This window comes from Emys orbicularis, chromosome 19, assembly GCF_028017835.1.
Source record: "Emys orbicularis isolate rEmyOrb1 chromosome 19, rEmyOrb1.hap1, whole genome shotgun sequence".
Lineage (NCBI taxonomy): Eukaryota > Metazoa > Chordata > Testudines > Emydidae > Emys > Emys orbicularis.
This window is the reverse complement of record NC_088701.1, coordinates 20,402,127-20,415,885: the sequence shown is the minus strand read 5'-3', so window position 1 is coordinate 20,415,885 and position 13,759 is coordinate 20,402,127. Positions and strand designations below refer to the sequence as shown.

The 13,759-nt window shown below is 55.2% G+C and overlaps 1 protein-coding gene across 1 annotated transcript; it reads left to right on the top strand.

Annotated features, from left to right (window-relative positions):
- Positions 1 to 5,531: 5,531 nt before the first annotated feature.
- BCDIN3D (BCDIN3 domain containing RNA methyltransferase) lies at positions 5,532 to 13,542 on the top strand. Its single transcript, XM_065419776.1, has 2 exons — positions 5,532 to 5,735; positions 12,949 to 13,542. Exons 1-2 carry the CDS (start codon positions 5,532 to 5,534, stop codon positions 13,540 to 13,542), a joined length of 798 nt encoding a protein of 265 aa, XP_065275848.1.
- Positions 13,543 to 13,759: the final 217 nt, after the last annotated feature.

Here is a 13,759-nt window from a genome sequence, read left to right as displayed (position 1 = left end):
GATGCGTCATAATTTTTAATCTCTGCTGCCAAAACCCTAGATTTATCGTCTGCCCACAGTAATTTTAATGCCATTCTAATTATGGCTGCCACTGGATTGATCTCTTGCCATATACTTTGCCTGATTGCTTCCTGCTGTGTATTCTGCAGTTCACTCCATTCGACACTCTGCTGCTGCCTGCCCTCATTTCTCTGCTCTCTCAACTACATTTTTCATTTGAAGAAGTGTTACCTGCATTCCAATGACTGGTGCTACCTGTATAGTCTATAGATGGTCGGGGTAATCTAGCCTAGATTTTTCACCAGGACTCTGGAATCCATTCCAGATTTTTCCACTGAGTCTAGTGCATGATGCTGGAGCAGGACTCTGGGAATACTCTGTACATACCCATACATCTCAGGCAGGACCAGTAAAACTCAGAATTATAAATCCCACTTCTGTATTTCAGTGACTTGATTAGAGGCGCTCCCTACTAGCCTGTTGTTGCTCCGGTTTATTGCCGGTTTAGCTTTTTGTCCTCATTGTCAAATAGCCTGGCCAAAAGGAATGATGGATTTGTGATTAAGGCACCAGCAGGGGCAATCTGACTTCAATGCCTTGCTCCGCCACAGATTTCCATTGTGAGCTGGGGCAAGTCATGTGATCTTCCTATGTCGGAGTTCTCCGTCTGTGAAATGGGGATAGTTATGCTTCCTTTGTCTGTCTGGTCTACTTAGATTGTAAGTTCTTTGGAGCAGGGACTTGCTCTCACAATGTGTTTGTAGACAACACACTCCAATGGGATCTTGATTGGAATTTTTAGGGGCTATATTAATATAAAATAATAATAATTAATAGCAATTGTCATTTGCTGTCTCCCCAAGCACCTGAATCCCTTCTTAAAGCTCCTCTCTTTCCCCCAGGAAGCTTCCAACCCTGTTCTGATGGATCAGAAATTGGACTCCCTGGCCCTGCAAGATATCTCACCACCATGGCTAAAAACCCTGGATGTGTGCCACAGAGATGAGACTCTATTTCTAGATATTAAAAAATCTGCTACTTCTCTCCCACGGCAGAACAATTATTTAGCTTCACTTGGTGTTTGTACAACCTCACTCACTCCCTTGGTGCCAGAAAAGTATTCTCATAAGTAAAATAACCAATAATAAAATGATTTTAATAATTAGTGTCTTGGCCTCCTGGTGAGGAATGCAATAATCCCAAAGTGGGGGCCAATAAAATCACTGCATGGCACCGTCATTTATTATTGCATCTCTGACCTATAACAGTCAGGCATAAGTCTCCAGAACTGGAGCTGCAGAACCTATGTTGGTAACGCTGCTGGTTATTTTACAGGAATGCTTCCACCGGCTGGCAAGCGCTGACACTGCTGCCAGCTCCACTGGTGGTGCAAAGGTGATCATCTCATCTCTCAGCCTGCATAGTTCTCTGTCCATCATAACAACACCTAGCTCTTGTGTAGCACTGTCCATCCATAGAACTCAAAGCTAACGGTTCTCCAGCTCTATGGCTGAGGTCATTCTTGATCAAACCCATTGCTAGCGGTCCCGGTGGATGTAAGGTGTGATATTTAACTTCCACATCAGTTACTTCCCATAAAGGTGTAGATGTATTTTTAGGGATGGCTTGTCCATATGAGCCATTCGGCTGCATTGCCAAAGAATTTTATTTTTGTGGGCACAACATTAATGGGCACAACATTCAGGGCTGTTTCGACTCAAGCAGGCATCCACGCTATTTATCCTATTTCGATAGCACCGTTCACCCTAGTAGCTGTTCAAGGCCATTTAGGCCTGCAAAGCTCTGTCCGCAATGGATCCAGCAATTCTCCTCTCCCTGGTACCGCCTTATCCCTCTAAAACGTGGGGCATAAACAAAATAGCTGGTGATGTGGCACGCCATGAAGCGTTAATTGGCACTAGGTTGAAGCCGGTTGACCTGCCTGACACACTTGCATTTTCTCCACTTGTGCCTATTGCAATCATCCCATGCTCACAGCAATGGAAAAATGATCTCTTCCGCACAGCATCCCATACACAGTGCGTGACTTGAAGATGCTTCCTGTTTAGGAGGCGGTAACCATCCCCTGGGCAAAATGAAGTGGGAGGCTATCTTGCCAATTAATAATTAACCCACTAATTATTAATTAGCATTAGTTACCCAGCCTGCTCCTGGCTCTGGAGCAAGATTTAACTCCACCCCAGTGTGTACATTCTCTTTACTCATATATTTGAAACAGAATCATAACCATGGAGTTTAGAGAAGGAAAACTCCTAGCAGGCCGCTTCCTTCTGCCACTGCACTGGGTTCTGCACATGTGGGCCCAGTCACAGGCTCGGGACCTAATTGCTTTCTTCCTTTTGATTTCCTAGTGCATGATGTCTGTCCTTTGTAGGCCTTGCAAGCAGCTGCCCACTGGCTAGGGTGACCAGATGTCCCGATTTTATAGGGACAGTCCCGATTCTGGGGTCTTTTTCTTATATAGGCTCCTATTACCCTCCCCCCACCCCGTCCTGATTTTTCACCCTTGCAGTCTGGTCACCCTCCCACTGGCAGACTGCAGCAGCTGCGTGGACCCCTACTGAAATCAACGGAGCTCTGCATGGATGCCGGGATTCAGCTGCACAGAGCAGGTTGCAAGCTCGGGGCTTTAGTCGCTAAGCTCTTCAAGGCAGAGACTGTCTTAATCTTTGGGTTTGCATAGCCGTGAGCACATTGTCAGTGCCAAACAAATAGTAGCTAAATAGAAATCAATCAAGGGAGTGATACAGCATCTCACAGGAAAGGCAAAATCCTCCAGCATGCAATAGGGCTAGGTTAAAATGTTCAAACTTGAGTGACCAAAGATGGGCATTTAAAATCTAGAGGTAGACAATTAATTCAGTGTGCTGATTTTTTTTTTTAAGGTGTTGAGCACTCCCATCCACTTACTTAGGTGCCTAAATATGGATGTATGTGCTTCGTTTTGGACCCCAACTTTGCAAAGCATTGGTTTTAAAGCTCTTACTGACGACCACTGTATATAATACTTTGCTGATGGACAGACCGCTCTATTAGCATTTTTATTTTTAACTTTCAGCGCCACCATGCGGGCATGTTTATACACTCTCATTTGTGGGTCATAACCCTGAATGCCAAAGCATAATGATTCATTTAAGGATCATTTCAAACACCATGTACATTAGTAGCTGCTTTACTTTTTTTTTTTTTTTTCATCTGAACCTGTACAGCTTGGGGGTGAAAATTTTACTGGGACTGGGAGAGAGGAAGTGGGCTGGGGTGACGTGAGGGGTTTTTAAGCCACAATGTTCTCTACCACTGCAAAATGTACAGGGTGTCATTTCCTCCTAACTCCAGCTTCCATAGCTTTACCCATAGGCGCTGACTCCGTGGGTGTTCCGGGGCTGGAGGGTGCTCTGCACCCACCGGCAGCCAAGCTCCCCTCCTCACCCCCCCCAGCTCACCTCCGCCTCCTCCCCTGAGCGTGCTACGTCCCCACTTCTCCTCCCAGACTTGCCATCGCGAAACAGCTGTTTTGCAGCGTAACAAGCTGTGGGAGGGAGGGGGGAGGAGTGGGAACGGGGTGCGCTCAGGGGAGGAGGCGGGTCCGGGCTGGGGATTTGGGGAAGGTGTCCAATGGGGCAGGGAGGGGGCAGAGTTGGGGCAGGGACTTTGGGGAAGGGGTTGGAATGGGGGCGGGGTAGGGGTGGAGTTGGGGCAGGTGGCGTGAGCACCCACCGGCACCAGGAGAAGTTTGCGCCTATGCAGGCTCTATCCACGTCCTTGGCCCTCATTGTCTACTTAAGCAGTGTCCTGTTAATAAGGGCCTGGCCTATAGCTGACGGAAGGTGGATTCTAGCACTGACTTGCTATGACCGGTCTCTCCCCTACTCCACGCCTTAGGGCTTGTCTACACTTGGTATCAGTAACATCATGTGTGGGCACTCTTATTCTGGAACACGGAGTTCTTCAGGAATAGCTATTGTGCTTTAAATTCGTAGTTAGTGCCCATTATGCCTCTGGCGTTTAGGGCAGCGACGAAGCTCCTCCACTCCTGTCTGTTTCTGGCATGTCTTTCAATGGTTCCCCAGCCGTGCCCCGGGTTTTTCAGCTCGGCTTCCACAGCTCTTCGCCATGTTTTCGGGCAGCCTTGTTTTCGCTTGCCTTCAGGTGTCCTCCTTATTGCTATTCTGGTGATGGAATCCGTTTCTATCCAAAACACATTGGCAATCCATCTCCAACGCCTCCTGGTAATGATGTTGCTCATATCTGCTTGGCTGTACTGTGCGAATAGGTCTCGGTTTGAGCTTGTTCTGGGCCAAAAGATACAGAGGCTGTTTTCTGAGGCAGGTTGTATGGAATGAAGACAGGTTGGACATGTCATACATTGTCATGCCCCAGCATTCTGCACTATAAAGTAGTGTTGAAAGTATACACCTCTGATAAATCTTGAGTTTGGTTTTGGTGTTGTATTTTGATGATTTCCAGACTGTATTTAAGCTCCTGAAGGTGTTCCTGGCTCTATTGATTCTGTTCATACCCTCTCTTAATTTAAATTTAAAATTAACTTTCAGGTGTAGACAAACTCTTACTTTCCCTTCCCTGCCCTTTGTCTGTCTGATCTATTTAGAATGTAAGCTCTTTGGAGCTGGGACTGTCTCTTATTATAGGTTTGTCTCCACAAGAAAGCTAATCCAGAATAAGATAGCGTGTGAATTTAAAGTAGATTAACTATTCCTCGTTAACTCTGTGTGGACACCATTATTCTGGAATAAGAGTGCCTTGTCCCAAATTAGTTTAATCCAAGTGGATTAAGCTAATTTATAATAAGGCATTTTTATTCTGGGAATAAGAATGGAGTAACCAATTAGCAACATTAGTCCGGAAAAAGACCAGGTGTATATAAGGTCTATGTAATTTCCATTACATGCGTCTGACGAAGTGGGTATTCACTCACGAAAGCTTATGCTCCAATACATCTGTTACTCTTTAAGGTGCCACAGGACTCTTTGTTGCTTTTTTAAGGTCTATGAGTGCTTCACACAGTGAGACCCTGCTCTCTAGGGTGACCAGATGTCCTGATTTTACAGGGACAGTCCTGATATTTGGGGCTTTGTCTTCTATAGGCGCCTATTACCCCCAGCCCCCTGTCCTGATTTTTCACACTTGCTGTCTGGTCACCCTACTGCTCTCCCTTGGGTTTTGTAAGCCCTACAGGAATAGAAACAATAATAACCCATGGCAGGGCTGGCAGGAAGTCCTATAAAGAGACCAAAACTGGGCATCATAGGGCCTAAATTTCCCATTTGAGCAGCACAACTCCCAGGGATGTGCATTGGGGGGGAACCCAATTGCTGCTGCACAGGGGTTCTGTGGCGCTTTCCTCCCCCTGTCTCCCTTCTCAGCCTCCCCGCCCCAGCGTCTCAGCTCGCGCACGCGCAGCTCCGCCACACGGAACCTTTCTGCCCCCGGCCAGAAAAGCATCGGCGCTTGGTAGCCCGCCGGGCGGCCGAGCCGAAGGACCGGACAAGATGGCGGCCCCCAGGAGGGAAGGGGCCGAGGAGATGCCCAGCGGCTCCGAGCCCGGGGCGGCCCCCTACGGGAACTTCCCCAATTACTCCCGCTTCCACCCGCCCGAGGGCCGCGTCCGTCTCCTGCCGCCGGCGCTGCTGGGGCGGCTGTTCCCCGCGGGGCCCTCCCCACTGCTGGGGCTGGACGTCGGCTGCAACTCGGGGGTAAGAGGCCGCCCGGGGCGGGGGACACTAGGGTCACGGTAACATGGGATGGGGGGAGACGTGAGGGAAGGGCGGCGGGATAGCTTGGGGGGCAGTGGACTGGGGGGCGGGCTGCGGTAACATGGGGGAGGGAAGACCAGGGGGAAGCAAGGGGGGCAGTGCCCAGGGGGTAACATGGGGAAGGGAAGACCGGGGGGCAGTGGACTGGGGGTAGCACGGAGGTGGGGGGGGGGGAGAGAGAGCATGGTGGGGCAGTGCCTAGGGGGTAACATGGGGGGGGGGAAGACCAGGGGGAAGCAAGGGGAGCAGTGGACTGGGGGTAGCACGGAGGTGGGGGGGGGAGAGAGAGCATGGTGGGGCAGTGCCTAGGGGGTAACATGGGGGGGGGGAAGACCAGGGGGAAGCAAGGGGAGCAGTGGACTGGGGGTAGCACGGAGGTGGGGGGGGGAGAGAGAGCATGGTGGGGCAGTGCCTAGGGGGTAACATGGGGGAGAGAAGACCAGGGGGAAGTAAGGGGGGCAGTGGAGTGGGGGTAGCACGGAGGTGGGGGGGAGCATGGTGGGGTAGTGCCCAGGGGGTAACATGGGGGAGGGAAGACCAGGGGGAAGCATGGGGGGGCAGTGGACTGGGGGTAGCACGGAGGTGGGGGGGAGCATGGTGGGGCAGTGCCCAGTGGGTAACATGGGGGAGGGAAGACCTGGGGGAAGCAAGGGGGGCAGTGGACTGGGGGTAACATGGGGGAGGGAAGACCAGGGGGAAGCAAGGGGGGCAGTGGACTGGGGGTAGCATGGAGGTGGGGGGGGGGAGAGAGCATGGTGGGGCAGTGACCAGGGGGTAACATGGGGGAGGGAAGACCTGGGGGAAGCAAGGGGGGCAGTGGACTGGGGGTAACATGGGGGAGGGAAGACCAGGGGGAAGCAAGGGGGGCAGTGGACTGGGGGTAGCATGGAGGTGGGGGGGGAGAGAGCATGGTGGGGCAGTGCCCAGGGGGTAACATGGGGGAGGGAAGACCTGGGGGAAGCAAGGGGGCAGTGCCCAGGGGGTAACATGGGGGAGGGAAGACCAGGGGGAAGCATGGGGGGCAGTGGACTGGGGGTAGCACGGAGGTGGGGGGGGGGAGAGAGAGCATGGTGGGGCAGTGCCTAGGGGGTAACATGGGGGAGGGAAGACCAGGGGGAAGCAAGGGGAGCAGTGGACTGGGGGTAGCATGGAGGTGGGGGGGGGGGGGAGAGAGCATGGTGGGGCAGTGCCTAGGGGGTAACATGGGGGAGAGAAGACCAGGGGGAAGTAAGGGGGCAGTGCCCAGGGGGTAACATGGGGGAGGGAAGACCAGGGGGAAGCATGGGGGGCAGTGGACTGGGGGTAGCACGGAGGTGGGGGGGAGCATGGTGGGGCAGTGCCCAGGGGGTAACATGGGGGAGGGAAGACCTGGGGGAAGCATGGGGGGCAGTGGACTGGGGGTAACATGGGGGAGGGAAGACCAGGGGGAAGCAAGGGGGGCAGTGGACTGGGGGTAGCATGGAGGTGGGGGGGGAGAGTGCATGGTGGGGCAGGCCCAGGGGGTAACATGGGGGAGGGAAGACCTGGGGGAAGCAAGGGGGGCAGTGGACTGGGGGTAACATGGGGGAGGGAAGACCGGGGGGAAGTGGAGTGGGGGTAGCACGGAGGTGGGGGGGGGGAGAGAGAGCATGGTGGGGCAGTGCCCAGCGGGTAACATGGGGGAGGGAAGACCAGGGGGAAGCAAGGGGGCAGTGCCCAGGGGGTAACATGGGAGAGGGAATACCAGGGGAAAGCATGGGGGGCAGTGGACTGGGGGTAGCACGGAGGTGGGGGGGGGATAGAGAGCATGGTGGGGCAGTGCCTAGGGGGTAACATGGGGGGGGGAAGACCAGGGGGAAGCAAGGGGAGCAGTGGACTGGGGGTAGCACGGAGGTGGGGGGGGGGAGAGAGAGCATGGTGGGGCAGTGCCTAGGGGGTAACATGGGGGAGAGAAGACCAGGGGGAAGTAAGGGGGGCAGTGGAGTGGGGGTAGCACGGAGGTGGGGGGGGGGAGAGAGAGCATGGTGGGGCAGTGCCTAGGGGGTAACATGGGGGAGAGAAGACCAGGGGGAAGTAAGGGGGGCAGTGGAGTGGGGGTAGCACGGAGGTGGGGGGGAGCATGGTGGGGTAGTGCCCAGGGGGTAACATGGGGGAGGGAAGACCAGGGGGAAGCATGGGGGGGCAGTGGACTGGGGGTAGCACGGAGGTGGGGGGGAGCATGGTGGGGCAGTGCCCAGTGGGTAACATGGGGGAGGGAAGACCTGGGGGAAGCAAGGGGGGCAGTGGACTGGGGGTAACATGGGGGAGGGAAGACCAGGGGGAAGCAAGGGGGGCAGTGGACTGGGGGTAGCATGGAGGTGGGGGGGGGGGGAGAGAGCATGGTGGGGCAGTGACCAGGGGGTAACATGGGGGAGGGAAGACCTGGGGGAAGCAAGGGGGGCAGTGGACTGGGGGTAACATGGGGGAGGGAAGACCAGGGGGAAGCAAGGGGGGCAGTGGACTGGGGGTAGCATGGAGGTGGGGGGGGAGAGAGCATGGTGGGGCAGTGCCCAGGGGGTAACATGGGGGAGGGAAGACCTGGGGGAAGCAAGGGGGCAGTGCCCAGGGGGTAACATGGGGGAGGGAAGACCAGGGGGAAGCATGGGGGGCAGTGGACTGGGGGTAGCACGGAGGTGGGGGGGGGAGAGAGAGCATGGTGGGGCAGTGCCTAGGGGGTAACATGGGGGAGGGAAGACCAGGGGGAAGCAAGGGGAGCAGTGGACTGGGGGTAGCATGGAGGTGGGGGGGGGGGGGAGAGAGCATGGTGGGGCAGTGCCTAGGGGGTAACATGGGGGAGAGAAGACCAGGGGGAAGTAAGGGGGCAGTGCCCAGGGGGTAACATGGGGGAGGGAAGACCAGGGGGAAGCATGGGGGGCAGTGGACTGGGGGTAGCACGGAGGTGGGGGGGAGCATGGTGGGGCAGTGCCCAGGGGGTAACATGGGGGAGGGAAGACCTGGGGGAAGCATGGGGGGCAGTGGACTGGGGGTAACATGGGGGAGGGAAGACCAGGGGGAAGCAAGGGGGGCAGTGGACTGGGGGTAGCATGGAGGTGGGGGGGGAGAGTGCATGGTGGGGCAGGCCCAGGGGGTAACATGGGGGAGGGAAGACCTGGGGGAAGCAAGGGGGGCAGTGGACTGGGGGTAACATGGGGGAGGGAAGACCGGGGGGAAGTGGAGTGGGGGTAGCACGGAGGTGGGGGGGGGAGAGAGAGCATGGTGGGGCAGTGCCCAGCGGGTAACATGGGGGAGGGAAGACCAGGGGGAAGCAAGGGGGCAGTGCCCAGGGGGTAACATGGGAGAGGGAATACCAGGGGAAAGCATGGGGGGCAGTGGACTGGGGGTAGCACGGAGGTGGGGGGGGGATAGAGAGCATGGTGGGGCAGTGCCTAGGGGGTAACATGGGGGGGGGAAGACCAGGGGGAAGCAAGGGGAGCAGTGGACTGGGGGTAGCACGGAGGTGGGGGGGGGAGAGAGAGCATGGTGGGGCAGTGCCTAGGGGGTAACATGGGGGAGAGAAGACCAGGGGGAAGTAAGGGGGGCAGTGGAGTGGGGGTAGCACGGAGGTGGGGGGGAGCATGGTGGGGTAGTGCCCAGGGGGTAACATGGGGGAGGGAAGACCAGGGGGAAGCATGGGGGGGCAGTGGACTGGGGGTAGCACGGAGGTGGGGGGGAGCATGGTGGGGCAGTGCCCAGTGGGTAACATGGGGGAGGGAAGACCTGGGGGAAGCAAGGGGGGCAGTGGACTGGGGGTAACATGGGGGAGGGAAGACCAGGGGGAAGCAAGGGGGGCAGTGGACTGGGGGTAGCATGGAGGTGGGGGGGGGGAGAGAGCATGGTGGGGCAGTGACCAGGGGGTAACATGGGGGAGGGAAGACCTGGGGGAAGCAAGGGGGGCAGTGGACTGGGGGTAACATGGGGGAGGGAAGACCAGGGGGAAGCAAGGGGGGCAGTGGACTGGGGGTAGCATGGAGGTGGGGGGGGAGAGAGCATGGTGGGGCAGTGCCCAGGGGGTAACATGGGGGAGGGAAGACCTGGGGGAAGCAAGGGGGCAGTGCCCAGGGGGTAACATGGGGGAGGGAAGACCAGGGGGAAGCATGGGGGGCAGTGGACTGGGGGTAGCACGGAGGTGGGGGGGGGAGAGAGAGCATGGTGGGGCAGTGCCTAGGGGGTAACATGGGGGAGGGAAGACCAGGGGGAAGCAAGGGGAGCAGTGGACTGGGGGTAGCATGGAGGTGGGGGGGGGGGAGAGAGCATGGTGGGGCAGTGCCTAGGGGGTAACATGGGGGAGAGAAGACCAGGGGGAAGTAAGGGGGCAGTGCCCAGGGGGTAACATGGGGGAGGGAAGACCAGGGGGAAGCATGGGGGGCAGTGGACTGGGGGTAGCACGGAGGTGGGGGGGAGCATGGTGGGGCAGTGCCCAGGGGGTAACATGGGGGAGGGAAGACCAGGGGGAAGCAAGGGGGGCAGTGGACTGGGGGTAGTATGGAGGTGGGGGGGGAGAGTGCATGGTGGGGCAGGCCCAGGGGGTAACATGGGGGAGGGAAGACCTGGGGGAAGCAAGGGGGGCAGTGGACTGGGGGTAACATGGGGGAGGGAAGACCGGGGGGAAGTGGAGTGGGGGTAGCACGGAGGTGGGGGGGGGGAGAGAGAGCATGGTGGGGCAGTGCCCAGGGGGTAACATGGGGGAGGGAAGACCAGGGGGAAGCAAGGGGGCAGTGCCCAGGGGGTAACATGGGAGAGGGAATACCAGGGGAAAGCATGGGGGGCAGTGGACTGGGGGTAGCACGGAGGTGGGGGGGGGAGAGAGAGCATGGTGGGGCAGTGCCTAGGGGGTAACATGGGGGGGGGAAGACCAGGGGGAAGCAAGGGGAGCAGTGGACTGGGGGTAGTATGGAGGTGGGGGGGGGGAGAGAGAGCATGGTGGGGCAGTGCCTAGGGGGTAACATGGGGGAGAGAAGACCAGGGGGAAGCAAGGGGAAGGGGCAGTGGATGGGACTAGCATGGCAGAGGGGAAGATCCTGGGGTAGCATTAGGGTTGGCAACCCTCCCGGATTTTCCGGGAGTCTTCCAGAATCGGCCTTGATCTCCTACTGAAACCAATCCAAGAGATTTTAATAGGCCAAAGTCCGGTCGTCGGTGCAGCAGGGCTAAGGCAGGCTCCCTACCTGCCTGGCTCCGCCTGGCTCCACCTGGCTCCTGGAAGCAGCCGCCATGTCCGGCTCCTAGGCACAGGACTGGCCAAGGGTTTTCTGCGTGGTGCCCCTTCCCGCTGCCCCGAGCGCTGACTCCGCAGCTCCCATTGGCCGGGAACCACCGGAATCTAGTTTTGCGAATCTAGTTTTCCTTTCTTTTGTCGTAATGCCTGAACGTTGAAACAAAATGTTTTGGGATGAAATGAAATGACAGCTCTAGTCCTGACCACCTATGGTTATTTTAAAATCTCACGGTAATTTTCATAAGGTTGGTGTTTTGGCAGAATTTCAAGGCTCCTACCTACGTTCTATTTCTCTAAATTCCCCCTGTATTTTACCTGGAATATTCTTTGTTTGATATATATTTTTGCTGTGAACTGTGTGTAGATGTGGTGCATTCTACTCCAGAAGTGGGTGTGATTCTCTAGTGCATAGAGAAATGATCCAGTGTATAAGTTGGACATGGCTTTAAAAATGGCTTTTGCAGATAAAGAGGACTTTATTAGACTGAGAACTATATTTAAAAAAATGCATTTGAGTAAAAGTACTACTTTGCATTCTGTTTTGGATGCATTTGTTTTATCATTTGTTATGGTTGTTCTTAATCTCCTTGCATTATCTGAGTGATAAGTGAGTGATTCTAGACCTCATTTCAGATGAGCTTTCAAGAGATCAACTAAACATCTGATCATAAGGCCACAGAGTCTAAAACAGGGGTTCTCAACTTTTCTTTCTGAGGCCCCCTGATGTGCTATAAAAACTCCACGGCCCACCTGTGCTGCCACAACTATTTTTCTGCATATAAAAGCCAGAGCTAGCATTGGTGGGTAGTAAGCAGGGCAATTACATCGGGTCCCACGCCTCAGGGGGCCCTGCAAAGCTAAGTTGCTCAGGCTTCGGCTTCAGTCCCGGGTGGCAGGGCTCAGAGCTCCAGGCTTCAGCACCGCGCCGCATGGCTTTTGCTTTCTGCCCTGGGCCCCAATGAGTCTAACACCGGCCCTGCATCGTGGACCCCCTGAAACCTGCTCAGGGGCGGGCCTGGACCCCTGGTTGAGAACCGCTGGTCTAAAATACAGAAGCCAAAGAGGAAATGTTTGACCACTAGAGGGCACCGTATCCCTACATAACCTAATACTCTTTTTACTTGCACACTAGAGATAAACACAGCTGTGTTTATTCCTTGGTATCATGTCATTCGGGAATTTCACCTGCAACTTTGATGGTAGGAGACACATTTTCCTATTCAATGGAACAGCCTGAAAAAGGAAATGGAAGGGAAAGCCCTGACAGGACCTATCTTATGGCTTTATAACTATTTTTCCATAAGTAATTAGGAGGAGGAAGTGCATTATCATCAATATGGCCTTCTAAATCTCTATTCAGGTTATTAGAGTCCTCTGAGGCTTATCTAGAGAGCCAAATATAGCATTCACCTCTCCAAGGGAAGGGGGTATTCAGCAAGATGTATATTGGCAGAACTAATCTTTCCCCATAGTAGTCAAGGCAGGATCCTGGGTGTCAAGGGACCTGCCTTCTGTTCCTGGCTCTGCTGCTGATTTGAGGTGTGATTCAAAACCCAGTAGAGTCAATGGAAAGACTCCAATTGAATGAAATGGGCATTGGGTTAGGTCCTTGCTGCATGAACCTGATTGTCGCTTTAATGCCTCTAAAATGGGGATAACACATAGGGAGGTTGTGAGGCTTGAATAACGAACATCTTTGAAAGCCCTTAGAGATCTTCAAATGGAAGGTGCTGTGACATTTTTTTTGTCCTGGTTCCAGAAACGATGAATCCATCAGTGGGTTGCCCTACTCTGCCGGACTTCGAAACCTCAAGAAAAATCTGAGACCTGATCCTTGTATCTCAGTGGGCCCATATACCTTGGTGATATGTTACTGAGCAGGGCATGCTGAATGAATCCATGCTGTTTTTCCTTCTGCAGGAGCTAAGCGTTGCTCTCTACAGACACCTCCTTGGTCTTCAGGAGAATGAGGCCAGCCCTGATCAGCCGGTTGTTGGAAAGATCCTGAACCTCCTGTGCTGCGACATCGACGCAGCACTGATCGAGAGAGCTGAGCGATGCAGTCCCTTTCCTGGCTCCATCTCCTACGCCACCCTGGATGTCATGGATGCTGGCGCCCGGGAGTTGTTCTTGAGCTCCTATCTGAGCAGGTTCAGCCGTTCCACCTTTGACATCGGCTTTTGTATGTCAGTGACCATGTGGATCCACCTGAACCACGGGGATGATGGCCTGGTGGAGTTCTTATCCTACCTTTCATCTCGGTGCAACTACCTGCTTATTGAACCCCAGCCGTGGAAGTGTTATAGAGCAGCCGCCCGGCGCCTCCGGAAGCTGGGTAGGAATGATTTTGACCACTTCCGCTCTCTTGCCATCAATGGGGACATGGCAGAGAGGATAACCCAGATCTTAACCGATGACGGTGCCATGGAACTGGTGTGCTGCTTTGGTAGCACAAGCTGGGACAGGAGTCTCTTGCTTTTTAAATCAAACCGATTGACTCAGAAGCAACTCTGAGAAAGGGCAGCCCTGTGCCTGATGAAAACATCATCCTGCACCCAGGCAGAGGGGGAGAGAGAGAGGTAATGGTCTGAGCATAGAACTGGGAGCCAGGAGCTTCTGAATCTGCATCTCAGATCTCGCGCTGATTCCTCTCACCCCTCTCTGCCTCAGTTTCTCCATCTACAGAACGAGGATGATAATTGTGACCTGTCTCTTGGGGGTGCTCGGGTAA

What these genes read in the sequence shown, in the direction of transcription:
- BCDIN3D (XM_065419776.1), top strand. Translation starts at nt 5,532, where the DNA reads ATGGCGGCCCCCAGGAGGGAAGGGGCCGAGGAGATGCCCAGCGGCTCC. An exon ending in ACGTCGGCTGCAACTCGGGG is followed by an intron (nt 5,736 to 12,948) that starts GTAAGAGGCCGC and finishes TTCCTTCTGCAG; the next exon opens with GAGCTAAGCGTTGCTCTCTA.